Source organism: Blennius ocellaris (genome assembly GCF_963422515.1).
Source record: "Blennius ocellaris genome assembly, chromosome: 5".
Lineage (NCBI taxonomy): Eukaryota > Metazoa > Chordata > Actinopteri > Blenniiformes > Blenniidae > Blennius > Blennius ocellaris.
The window spans coordinates 8638957-8653355 of NC_137654.1; the positions used below are offsets into that span (position 1 = coordinate 8638957).

Consider the following 14399-nt stretch of genomic DNA (forward strand, 5'->3'; position numbering starts at 1 on the left):
GACACCAAAAGCACAAGAGAAATTCTATGTGCTCGAGACGGAATGATGCAATTTCTTCATGACTTCTTTTTTTAAATGAACCTCATCCTGATTAGACGCCGTTTACAACAAAAATATTTCTATTTCTACTGTTACGAAGGGAAGCGAGTATCTGCTACCTTGTTTGAAGTCATGATCCACTTAGACAATGTGGTATCCATTTAAATTCCTCCTGGGAAGTGGTGTTTTGTTAGATTTGCTGCTTAAGAGATGGTGGGCAGATCATGACTCATTTCACACAATGCACAGCTTACCGGTTATCTCGCTAAAGGGGCTGACAGCATTAAGGAAGTGGGACGTTGTTCGCCGGTAGGATGGGGACAACGTGCGGTAAGTACGGTACTGTAGCAGGGGGAGAACACGTGGAGCATCTGGCCCGGGAGTGAATTAGATCATCTCCGAGTGGGAGGGGAGTGCGATCGGAGGAGCGGCGCAGGTGAACTTGTGGTCCGCCTCGAGCCGCTCCGAGATGTCCCGGAGTTTAACGGGCCACGCTCGTCTCCCTGTCTCGGAGGCAGCCAAGTGCCAGTGTTATGTCAATCAACCGGTTGGCACGGTTACCTCGGTAGCGCTGTACTCCAATCAGTCCTGTCACTCAGGCTATCTTCCAAGATAGAGGGGGGGAAGGAAAAGTAATTGGATTTGCTGCAAGCAGGGAAATGATGAAATGACATGAAACCGTACCCCCTTTTTCACCCGCCGCACACGTAGACACAACCACACACCTGTATACCGCTGTGAGCAAACCTCCCTCTTTCTCCCCTTTCTCTCCTGCTCTCACTCTGCCTCACTTGCCTCTTTTTGTTTCTGAAATCTGGAAATACTTCAGGCTGTTGAGAGTTTCTTTTCATCTCGCCTGATGCGGCGAGAGCACCTTGTTCTCCCAGGTAGACAAAAGAGGAGACGAAATGAGGGGAATGAAAGGATTTCCAGGTTTTTACTGAGATCTGAAGAGGATTGTTTTTTTTTTTGTTGTTGTTGTTTTTTTTTTTTTTTTTTTTTTAAAGGACGTTTCTGGCAATCGGCACAGAATGCGGCCTGTGGTGCAATTTGTTGTTTAAAACTCAGTACCCAACCTACACCTTGTCTCCCAACAAAGTAATGCACTGTGGCGCTTCCCAGAGAAATGTAATCATGTGTGACTTTGAAGTACTGAGCAATGAACAGCAGTATGGGCTGTGCACACACAGCGCTCTGCTGCAAGCTGGCAAGCATGACACTTGAATAGAGGAGAGGCGGCCAGCTCTGTCATCAAACCCAGAGAGAAAGCGAGAGGCCTTTCCTTAGCGCTTTCGTCTTGCAAACCTGAGCACTGACTACTATAAATTCCAGCGTGTCCTTCAAGCACACGGCAGAATGTCTTGATACAGCGGTTTGCGACGCTCATTGGGCACCACTCAGTAATTATATCAAGACATTATAGGAGTTCGTTGGATCGAGCTGCAAGTTCAGGACTTGATGGAACATTTACAGGTGGGGGACATTTAGAAGGAACATTGTAAGCGAGTGGTCACCGAGCAAACGGGATCGCACAATATATTGCAGGTGTTTCGTTTTTTGTGTTAATGCTGTGAGTTCAAAAATATGCAGTTTTATACAATTCTAACTCAAAGTCATTAACATTCAATTTACCTGTGGCATGGCCCATTTGTATTTTTCTTGTTAACCTGCAATCGCGACTATATTCCAATTCATATCAAGTCTGATGCGAAAGCTGTGTTCAGTCCCCAATAAAGGCCACTGCGTAGTCCCATAAGAGCCCATAAGAACAAGAAGAAAAGTCTGGTTGTGAAGTTGGCCAGCTGCCGAAAAACAATGCTTGTTCACCGGGAGAGTTCATACTTCCGTGAAGAAGCTGACGAAGTCGCAGGCCACACGTCTGCGAAGCAGCATTTTAACTTTTCAACTTGACAGCTCATTTCTGGCTTCCAATGTTTTCATAAATACGTTTCGCTGAATTGTTTCAGTAATAAAAGAAAGTTTGTGTCCGATCCGCGATGTTGATCCGGTGTTAACCACAGGTTTTCACCGCGAGAGCTGACAGCTTTGAGCGATGCGTTCAGGTGCATCACGTAACTCCGACTACCCACATATTAACAAGCTGCAGGGCTCATACAGTAGCAATGCTACATGCTAAATGTAATTAAAATATGACTGATACAGTCAATAGCGAGCTTGGCCTTAAAGCAGTGGTCCTTCAATGCACCGTAGCTCAAACTTAGCGTCACTGAAATATCAACTTCTGCAATATACATCTACGCAGGACAATCAACAATGTGGCCTGGCACGGTGAGTTCCGTCCATCAACATATTTGGCCAATCAATCATACAGCCTAGCAACAGGCAACAGTCAAATCACACAAAGACAGACGGCAACAAAGACGTCCGTCGCACATATACGTCAAACGCTGAGTCAGCCACAGCATTGTGATTAGTCATGCCGGCGTGATTTACCCTTGGTTATGTCACATATGCAGACAAAGACACCGACGCTTGTCCGATGGACCGTTTCCTTTTAGGACCTACACGGGTGATTATATATTCATAGATCAATCAATAGCAAGAGTCTGGCAGCTGAGACAGGAGCATGCAGATAAATACACCCTGAGCAACAGTCACACTGTAGGAATGCTAAAGAGTACGAGTGTGTCTACGCTTGTGTGTGTGTGTGTGTTGTGTGTGTGTGTGTGCAGACATCAATACAGTGCAGCTTTACATTTCATTAGGCCAAGGAGCACAGTTTAAAGCCCACAGCCAGTAAGCATCTCTCTCCATCTGCTTCCTTTCCCCTCCTCTCTTTCTTTCCCAACTTCTTTCTAATCCCGGCTGCCTTCACCTCTTTACTCCCTCCAAATTTTGTTTTTGCACAAATCAAGCTCGGCCGTTTAACAGTTGTTCTCCAATCTATTGGAAAAGGCCTCCACTTAAAGGGAAAACTAATCGCCTCCTGCGTCAGAGGAAAGGCTTTAGCGGGGCACCGGCAGGAACGGAAAAAGCTTAATAAACCGGCGATGGCTCGGATCGCTGTTGATTTATAGTGATTGCCATCCCGTCTCGCCGTGTCCCTCCTCGTATGGACGACTGAATTTCACCGCAGCATCTGCATTGATCTGCGAGAGGAGGCGACTATGCAGCCTCCACCTCCGCGTTTCACCTTCCTGCCGCGGACGCCGGGAGCACAGGAAGACATGCCGACTGAAGGGGGGGAAATGGGATTCCGATCAGCGGGATATCATCCAGGATCTTGCTGACCCCGGCACTCTCCACGAGCACTCACACCGACACACAAATCATCGGCCCGCACACGCAGCCACAGACAGTCCAGGGGTCAGGCGCAAGGACTAGTGGGCTAGGTTTCAGTCGACTGAGCAAAACTCCAGTGACAGGAAGTTGTGTGCGTTTTGTGTGTGTGTGTGTGTGTGTGTGTGTGTGTGTGTGTGTGTGTGTGTGTGTGCGTGTGCGCGCGCGTGATCATAGCCTATAGAAATGCAGCGCCACCTCAATAGCCTTCCCAGAGTTTAGAGAGACACACAAGGCTAACACATAAAGTTATAGTGTACAATTAACACCCTAAAATGACCACTTTCAAGTTCATACAGGAAAAAAAAAAAAGCCCCAACAGTGTAGAAGTGAAGAATCAAGAATGCTGATTCTGTTGATGTCTTTGGAGATCTGAAAGAAGGCCCCAATTTCGTTTAAAAAATTTTTTTTTTTTGTATTTTCGTTCCACAAATGTGTCACGTTTACAGGACAAAGTTTGGAAAACAATCTGGTTGGCATGCCAGGCCACTTCTTGGTGTTATTAGTTGTTGTTGGAGTAGACAGCCATTCTAGTGGACAGATGACGAAGTTGGATTGTTACCATGGAGAATATGGACTGGGAGTCATGACACTCTGGGGGCCACCATAGTTGCTATTGTTCGTCTACTGAGCATGTGCAGAACAACTATTTACCGTGTCGTGCATGCACAGTAGAAGCGCTCCAGAAAAGTAGCGTTTTCCTCCGTTTCCGGGAGACGGGTCTGACAATTTTCCAAAAGTTGCATTTTCAGAGGCTCTGGTTGCTATGGAAACACTCAAAACTCGTTCGTTTTCACTTTGAAACGGGGCATTAGTGCAACAACCAGTCTGTCAGTTGCAACAAGATCAACATGATAATATTCCATCATCACCTCTGCCTGCGCCACACGTTTAGCTTCTGGACAGCGGGTGTGAAACAAACATCAGAGGGTTCAATGTAGAATTGCAAAAGTTTAAAAATACCAAAGCAAAGGGTTTATTAAACCAAAAAAAGTCACTGTTGTTAATTTATGTAGTGTGGATCACGCCGTGTAAAATAAAAGTGACAAAACACAACACTGTCAATAATTGCAACGCTGCGCAAGAACGACGCAGTCACTGCGTTGATGATTTACACATCCTCATCCGCGATATTTTGCACTGTGAGTTCATGGGTGTCGATTTTTTTAGTTGTGCTTCTTGTGATTTCACACAACACTTGTATCTATATGGGACAAATATCTCATCTAATCTCATCTAATCTAATCTATGAGTGAGTTTATGTATTGCTGGTGAAGTAGCATTAGGGCCCCTGCATACTGCCTTTTTGAAGCCGTAAAAACAAGAAGAGAATGCAGCAGTGACGTCAGCCAGCCGCTGAAAAAAAAGGCTTTTTCTGCAGGACTGTTCATACTCGCATAAGAAGCTGTCGACGTGCAGGCCACACCCCCTCACAGCAGGCCACGCCCCGTCACAGCAGTCCCACGTCTGTGAAGTGGCGTTTTAACTTTTCAACTGCACAGGTTATTTCACGCTTCCAGTGCTGTCAGAAATGCATTTCTCTGAACTGTTTCAGTAGTAAAAGAGAGACTTTTTATATGCAGGAGATGGAGTGATGCGTTCAGGCACATCACGCAAGCCTGCACTCCCGACGTTTTAACGAGCTGCGGCGCTCATGCAGTAGCGATGTCACAAGCTAAATAGGATTAACATATGACTGATGGTTATGAGTGAGCTGGAATACGCATGTGCAGCACACGGCAGTGCCGAAACTTCGGAAGGAGCTTGCCGAAGGAAATGACATCATTTTATTCAGCAGGACCCCGCACTGCCAAACTTTCTCCTTGTTCTTATGGAGTATGAACCGGCGTTTAGTGTCAAAGCTATATTGTGAAATATGTGTATGAAACAATAGGCTTTTCCTAGGATGAGCATGAGCAGAATCAGAGGGTTTCAGATCATATAGCAGGTTTGCACTTTGTTGCTTTTCCTGCAAAAATGACAAATTAATGTATAAATGAAAGTTGTTTTTTTTCTTTTTTTTGAGGTACGCTCAATCAAAGTTCAATGCTTCAATTATCATGGTTTTCTAGCATGAGAGATACTAAACTAGTAAGGAAACACACAAAAATATAGTAAATAATGGCGTGGAGTTATAGTGAAACTTTTCTCTGAGACGTCTAAACTCTCTCAAAGCATATTGCTGCCACAGGAAAATTAATATCACCCCCCCCCATCCGACTTCCAATGATGTGAATCTGAAGGCAAACTGCAGTTCTAACAGTTAATGTAACAAAGGCCAATTAGTAACTAACAGAAAAGCTGCTGGAACTCAGCAGGATGCAGGATGCTGCAGTGACTTCATGTCAACACAAAGAAGAAAAAAAAAAAAAAGAAGAAGAAGCCTGGCTTCACTTTTTCCTCAGACGCTGCATGGGTAAGCTGTCAAACTCGTATCTAAAACTGCAACTCCTGAATATTTCACGGCACTTTTGCAGGGTTTAATAGAACGTGACAGAGAGGAAGATGTAAACAAAAGACATCAACATTTGGAATGAAAGGCAGTGGCACTTACGAGGCGTGAGCTCACATGAAAGTGCAGCTAAAAAAAAAAAAAAAGAGAGACAGAAATAAATAAAGAACAGGGGAATATTCGAACTTTGCAAAGGTTGAGATGTAGATTCAACTTAATTTTTGTGATTTGTTTTGTGTTATATATGTATTTATTCAATAATTTTTATCCTCAGGTGACTGTTCTATTCCGTCTGGAGAGCATTAGCGGTGCCGGCGCTGTCGTGAGGAGGCGTCCTGCTGGGACGAGAAGAAAAGGGAAAAAAAATAAATAAATCCGGAGATGGCTCAGTCGGATTTCAGATGAAGGAGCAGCTGATTGGCACGCACGCTGTGCGGTCTACTCAAACAGGGCTGCTTGAGGAGAACACACACCTATCATAAAGCCACAGGCAAAAACACACACCATTCTAGAGCATCACAAGTGAAGCCTTCTCACAGACTCACTGCATTGTCTACACCTCTGTGGGGGTGTTTTTTTAAATCTAGAACAAGAGTTTGAGCTGGATGGCACATTGTACTGCCTAATTCTAACACCAACAATTCATTATGGCTTATATTAACTATAATAAGTAATGAGAGTTTTATGCATTAAAGGAGATTATTGTGATTAGTTGCCGTTTCATTTGAAATATCTGGAAGGTCTTTATATATGATCTGTAGATGTTATAGTTTCACAGTAATGATCAAATAGTTTATAGTTTTACCTTCAATGTACTTCTTTTTTTACTAATCAAGATGTCTAAAAATAGTTTTTTTTAATGGGAAAAAGCATCCGCTGACCCCCCACGAAAAGCTCTCATGGAGCCCAACGTGGAGGTGTCCAAGCTTCCCGGTTTCCAGGGCCTCCAGCAAATTCTTTCAACATAATGCAGGATGACCCACACATAAAAGTGGAAGATTTTAACACGAGGCAGAGCTTTAACAGCTTAACGTCCCAACACAACGAGACTAATCACAGAAAAATATTCACACTGGTGTCCAGAAATATCACATGTAAAGAAATGCGTGGAAGCGTAACACTGTGAGGCTCAGACCTTTTGTGCTGCGACTTTGGATCTTTGAAATACTCAAAACACCATCTTGTGGAGTAAACTTGAATTGCAAGGCTAAAGCAGCAGTACATCACAATTTTTGTAATTTTTTTTCATACTTAATTTGGTGTAATATTTGAGTTTTATTGCACTTTAAATATTTCTAAAATGTGTGGATTATTGGACCCAGTAGGTGAGTGGGCTCTCGTTGTTTGAAATTAGTGGTTTTTTTGTGATTAAGTACAAACAAACAGACTCTCTCTCTCTTTTTTTTTCCCCATCAGAAATACTCGAGAGCCACAGAAGAAAATCCTCTGCGCCCACCTTATAGCCACTCAAGACACACTCGATGCCTTTTGACAATCCTGTGACTCGACCACAAAGGAACACTCAACATGATAAAACCCACACAAGCTCCAGTTTGTCTAACAGCTCCATTCTACACATCAACCAAACACACACACACCCACACACACACACTCACAACCTCACTCACACACACACACTTTCTGTATGAGAAGCGTTCATCTTCCCCACCTGCAGCCCAACCTTCATCACCCTCCCTGCGTCTTCTTCGCTATGTTTCGCAGGCATTCAACGACAAGAGGAAATCAGCTATGTCAATAAGAAACCATCATGGAATCTTATTACGGCCACACAGACGAGACAGTACACACAATTTAAAGCCGAAGTCAATGAGTTCTGATGACAAAACCAATGCCCATCGAGAATACATCACGAAATGACATAAAATCACCGCAAAGTGGAAACAATTTCCTCCTGAGCTCGGACACATTCACATGCAGCGCACGCACACACACACACACACACACATCCAGCTGTAGACTCACAGAAGGAAATGAATTCTCATCTCAGCCACATGTTTTCACTTTCCTGTCCTTGCACTCATCAAAATGTATGTTTCGTTTCTCTGCAAAGCCGCCCCGTTGTTGGATACTTATTGTCAAAACGTCTCATATACGCTGATGATCAAGGTCTTTTAATAAACGTGACAAACAAAAGATACACGACACTGGCAATTTGCACCTTGACTCCATTAGCACCTGACTCCGAGGCTCTATATGTATGTGTAGCTTATCAAAAGCTTGAACAAGTAAGAGATGAACACTGTCCTGTTTTGAACTCTGATATTTGGGTTCGTCTCTGCTGTTGTGTCGTCTCACCAGGCCGAGACCTTGCGAGTACTCCGAGGCCTTCCCAGGAAAGGTCGTCTGACGGGGGAATCCGAAAGGTCCAAATTTATGCTGAACATGATTTCTACTCCTGAAATCTTCTCCCTTATCAAGTTGTGTTGTGCCGCCAGGCCACGACCTTATGAGCACTGCAAGACCTCAAAAGAAAGGCTCGGCAAAGGATTAGAAGAGGTTCCAAAATAGATTCCCCTCAATGAAAACACAGAGGGAGAGCCTGTGATGTGGATTTCAAGGAAATCTGTCCAGCAAAGCAACATCAAGTACAACACAAGTGTCCATTAACAACGATGAAAGTGATTGGTATGTAGTTATATGAAAGACGCCATTGTGCAGGGCCTTCACGAAAGCCTCCCAAGATTCCCAGGTTGTCCTGGTTCACACAAGCGTCTTAGTTATGTCTTTGCAAACGCATATTGAGCTCGTATAAGAATATTTGAGAGTGAATGAAAACCCATTTTTTGGTGACCATCAATTAAAGCCTCAAGAAGAACAAGAAACCAACGGTCCCCAAGGTTCTCATCAGGGTAATTGACATTCAACTCTGAGATATTGCACTTCATTGTAAACCTGATTCATAGTTTATAATATATTATAATGACCAGGTGACACTACACAAGGCATCGATAAATCAATTGTCTGACAATGTCAGCTTCATTGTAATTGGGATGGACTTGGTGGGATTTGAGTCCCAGAGCCAAACATCACAATGCCAACGCAAAAAAAAAACAATAATTCACCCGCCTACCTTCTTCATGCGTCCACCGCGAGTGCCCGTGAACGCCACGGTGTGCCCGCGGTAGTCGTAGGCGGCCACAGAGGTCATCCCGTCGTCCTTGTCCACGTAGAGCGGGACGCCCTCGATGGCCGAGGTGCCCCCTAGAGGCTGGTTGAAGTCCTGCCCGCAGAAGTTATCGTCGATCTGCAGGGGCTGTCGGGAGAGGAGAAGACGGAGGGAAAGCCATTAATTCAACCATTAACACTTACTAAATCCCTTTTCTCGTTAAACTAACATTAATTCTTAAAGAAGGTGGAGGCTTTCAATCTCCCCGGCACTTAGTAGGCATTTTATGGTGCTGGAGTGACGGCAAGTCGTTGCAGATTTTGTGAGAAATGGTGAACATTATTAGACAAAACAGAGAAGAAAAAAAGATCTCCCCCTCAAAACAGATACACAGGAGTCGAAATCGATGTTTGTAGTTCATTAGAATAAAAGAAAAAAAAAATGAACCTCATCCCACCGTACTCAAGGCCTGTGCCATCGGTGTGTTCCCCTCCACTACAGCCTTTCATTATTTCATACAACACGATGTCAAACCACGCAATTAAGTATCACAGCACGGTCTCAATGGATGAACAGTTGTTTGCTAATGTTTGAAATATTGATTCCTCTCTGCTTTGGCAGCGCAGTCTCTAACAAGAGGCGAGCCAATTCACGGTGCAAATCAACTGGAGCAGGGGGGGGATGAACTTGGGAGAGGAGGGAAGGGAGGACGAGCGCCGAGGCAGGACAGCGGAGGAGAGGCGCCACAGGAAGTAAATTATAGGTCAGATTAGCATATCATAATCAAAAGTGTCTGGCCTGGGCTCCTCGCCACACTCGTACGTCGATGCGTCGCGGGCGATCGCCGGAAGCGAGCAGAGCGCATGCAGAGGTGGCGGGGATGATCTGCGGCGTGTGCGTTGCCGCGGTAACCACAAAACGCGTCGCGTTGCTTCCACGCTAATCTGACGACACACGCGGCGCGCTCACATTTACAGAGATGCGTAATGTGGTGCAATGAAATCCAATGTGCCATCGTCAGAGCTTTCATTGTTTAGACTCAAATTAAAACCCGGTCATGATTCAGCATATTAAAGCCACCAGGAACATTTCAATGAATTACTGGAAGCACAGGAGACGAGGTCATTTTAAACTTGTTGGAACGCAATTACTCCATTATAACTGTATTAGTGTGATTTAAAGATGCAGTACATGTACTTTAAGTATATTATGTGTCAGTGGTGAGTATCTGTATTGCCCAGCTTGTCTGCAGTTTGCTCTTTTCTATGAGATGACACATAATACACTGGGATTTAGTGTTGTAATACTCAAGAGTGGTCTTGGTCTTAACTTGAGCTTGTGTTGTTTTGCTCTCGGTCCCGGGTCAGATGGTCTCCATCACAACACTACTGGAATTACAAAACAGGCTGAGGTGAGCTAATTAGCTTGCTAACCTTACTGAGGACACGGGAAATCATTTTCGTAGCATCATGCCTGTAGTTTTCTTTTATGAGCTCATTTCCAGTTACTGTATATAAAAACGACCCACTTTTCTATAGGGGTCTGTCCACAGCAAGACACTGCAACTTACATGGGACTGGAACCCGGACAACCCACACTTCTGAAATACGATGTATTGTACGCTCAAGCAGCTATGCTAGCAGCCAAGTGTTGGGTCTCTGTTACATATAACATGACTGAGCATATCGGTTTAAGACAAATTTAATTCAATTTAATCTGCTAAAGTAACTTAAATTAAACATTTTCTTTGGTGTGGTGCATAGCACACCGGATGAAAATGTCTATATTTTCACAAAACCAAAATATTAGTACCAAACATTACCAAAATCTCAACATGAAGCCAGTTTTAATAAAATCCTCTGGTCCAAAATATAGGGAACTGTCCCAAAATGTTTCACCTAAAACTGCTGCAATATGGATGTTTTTGTAGAAACTCAAACAGGGAGCATGACTTTGAGGCTAATGCTAGCTTGTTAGCTTTCATAGCTGGGTATCTGAAAAAAAAACTGATATTTCTCTGCGTTTGAGCCGCACATTTACACATAAACACAGCTAAGACTCACCACAAACGATGATTCCCGAAAACTCCAGCCACAGTGGAGAGCTGGATAAAATCCATGTCTCTTGTTTGTATCTAAAGGCAGGAAGGTGGATATTTACGACACAAATCCTCCTGATTTTTTTTCCAGGATTCTGATTGGCTATCAAGGCTTCATGCTTCTTGCCACACTGCCCCCTATGGGTTTGGCTGCTCATAGCAGCTCTGAAACAGCTGTATATGTGGGTAAATTAAGATTTCTTTTTAAACGTAGAGAGGAAAATATCCAGGTTTTTTTCACAAGTAAACGTGGCCTCAGTGTCGTGTTATGTCCACTTCTAACATGAACTTTAAGTCAATGGTTTCTTTTAAGTTTTTATTATTTGTTTGTGGTTTCACGGTTTAGATTGGAGCCTCTTGTGGGCCAGTTTTGGGTCACGGGCCTTATGATCGAGGTGAGAATGCTTTTCTTTTTTTGTTGGGTAATGTCTATTTACTCTGTAAAGGTACTCAGACATGTTCATTTCTGTAAAAAGAAAATTCAGCAGTTTGTTGTGTAAATGAGCGAAACATCAAAATCTTAAAGACTCTCCTTTACTGTGATCTATGAGTGTTTCTGATGTGTTTGTTACAAACGCGCACAGATCACATGGGAATGCATCAGCATGACACACAACTCAAGGACATGTAAACTCCTGCATGGCTTGAATTCACATGAAATGTAAAAAAAAAAAAATGTTAAGAGGAAAATTTAAAAAATCAAACACCTTCACAGTTAGGGCTGCATGTATAAATACAGGCAAAAGGAACAACAAAGCACACGCATGATTGAACACGATTAAAGCCTCCCACACGTCACAAATTAACACGCCGGCTTTCTCCCATTCATTACAAGACATATCGTCCCCATAGAGACTAATCAATCACCCCCAGGAAAGCGCGTGTGTCTGTGTGTGTGTGTGTGTGTGTGTGTGTGTGTGTGTGTGTGTGTGTGTGTGTGTGTGTGTGTGTGTGTGTGTGTGTGTGTGTGTGTGTGTGTTCCTTTAGTTTAGGTTAAAAAGGGGTTGGGAAAACGCCTGTGGCAGACATTGTCTGCCTTCTACCACAATTTCAAAGACAGCCAGAAACACAGAGAGAGAGAGAGAGAGAGCACGACGAGAGAGAGAGAGAGAGAGAGAGAGAGAGAGAGCACGAGAGAGAGAGAGAGAGAGAGAGAGAGAGAGAGAGAGAGAGAGAGAGAGAGAGAGAGAGAGAGAGAGTTGAGTTTTTGGTTTATTTACATAAATATGTTCAAGACGCTTTGGCAAGTCGGGAAGCAAAGTGGTGGATGCAGATTATTTTTAAAGGACAGAAGAAGGTCAAGATGGTCATGAAATTAAAACTAAAATGATCTAAATAACACCACTCAGACAAAAGGCAATCCACAGTGCTTCACAGAGAAATACAATAAAACAAGATTAAGACTCTAAAGCAGTTAAGATTATGAAATACTCTAGAAACAAAGGGATAAATATAGTAAAAGTTTTATTAAGATAAAGGTAATAAAATAATACAAATTTGATTGTTTAATTCAAAGCCAGAGCAATTAATAGTGATTAAAAGTCCTGATTTAAACTCCCTGAAAGTTGGTTCCATAGGTGAGGAGCGGGAGAATTGAGGCCTGGTTCATACGACAACGTTTTCCAAATGACAACGGAAACATTTCTGCGTGTTCTGGGGGTCCGTTTACGCGCCAATGGCGCTCGGAGTAAGAAACTGGAATAATACAGTGTCTGGCTATGTCCATGCAATTTTTCCGTGTTTCTGTTCTTTGGAAAAAGTGAGAATGGGATTGAAATGGATGTCCTTGTTTGTCATTGATTGTCGATATAAACTTGTGGACTTTGCCTTTTCAGGATAAGTTGGGCTATCTGAATATGAATGCTGCGGGAGTGTGGCTTGAATGAATAAATAGTATTGTGATGAGGATGGTAAAAGGCAGAATTTATTCCACAAACAAAGTTTTTGGGGTTTGTTTGGGGTTTTTTTATAAGCGAGAAAAAAGAAGAAAAAAAAAAACTGTCACACACAGCAAACTATTTACAAACATATTTATGAAAAAGTCACTGGTTTTTAGCAGGTTTTTCTCTCAGTTGGAATGTGCCATGTCTCAAAACAAAAAGAGCGACTATTATGTGAGGTGGATCATCAGCCTGATAGGCTGTTCTTCTCCTGACATCACTCATCATAATACATGTAAAAATGAAATAATGCTTATATATCCAGAAGAATTACTCATGTGGAAAATTTGAAAAATAACATCTGGGTGACATCAAAAACTATTGGCTGTGCTAAAGTTTAGTTTTTTTTTTGACAGAGAATTCGGATAAAGCAACTACAGAAGACCTCACTTTTGGATTTATCATGATGGATTTCTTTTACGGAATCTCTAAACAGACACCGGTGTTCCAGGAGCGACCTGTCAGCCACTGGAAGAGCAACGATCACATGAAAGGGCTCATTGGATATTAGCTTTCGATGAGAATATTTACGAAGTGGGTACGATAAACGGTTCAAAAGTTATCTCATATCTTGTTAATTACGTCGTTTGCTTACAAAAGCTTCGACCTGTAACTCATCCATCCTTTTCGCTTTCAGACTACCAGCCCTACATCAAAGGTGTAAAACCTTTGATGTTGACCTTCTTTCTCTTCCCGACACTCTGTCCTCCTTTTGTTCCCGTTGATCCAAATGATGAGGCAGGATTCTGAGTATTTACAAGTTAGATCCAAACATCTTGCGACCAAACTGAGGGGACAGAAACGATTCCCTCAAATCTCCTCAAACCAAACCCACGAGCTCTCCGCCCCCACCTCCGCCCCCACCTCCGCCCCCACCCGGGCCCGCCGCTCGCCACTTTTCTGATCCGTTACCAGAAGCAAGTCAAGAAAGTGTTTAGCACAGCAGCTCACCCCGGCACGGTTCAGCCCAGCTCTATTCATCGCACTCGTGAGCTAATCTGCATTCCCGGTGTCTGCCGGGGCTCGCTTGCTTGCTCGGCGCGCACGCGGGGCCAAGATCGCCATCTTTCTTTTCCCGGCGCTTGTTGCCGCGCCGCGCCGCGGACGCTAATGGTTTGTTATGTTTAGCCCGACTTGCATCATTACCATAGAGTCAACAGCTCAGATTGAGGCACAGCGGAGCGTTCAGTCGACGCGTTCTCGATGCAGACAAATGTGGCCTCACACAGGCCTGACATCTGCTAGCTGTTGTGCGCCTTGTAGACATGTAATTCCCGCTGTCGGCGTGCTCCATCATCCCCCCGCGGCTACACAATGACGAGACGACGAGAGTTTCCTCAGCCACACGCAACTCAGAAGGACAATATTAATTAAACGACGCATGTTGAAAACAAAAAAAAACTAACTTAATTCTCACTTATGTGCAGGTGACGACCTCCTGCC

The 14399-nt window shown here is 43.7% G+C and overlaps 1 protein-coding gene across 1 annotated transcript in view; it reads right to left on the minus strand.

Annotated features, from left to right (window-relative positions):
- Window positions 1-426: 426 nt before the first annotated feature.
- Window positions 427-14399, minus strand: part of LOC308130155 (plexin-A1-like) — a gene marked incomplete at both ends in the record, with an annotated part of 39837 nt that continues 25864 nt past the window's right edge. The window contains 3 exons of the mRNA XM_080496354.1: window positions 427-542; window positions 8119-8155; window positions 8883-9065. Coding sequence (XP_080352480.1) covers window positions 427-542; window positions 8119-8155; window positions 8883-9065 — 336 coding nt within the window. The remainder of the gene's footprint in view (window positions 543-8118; window positions 8156-8882; window positions 9066-14399) is intronic.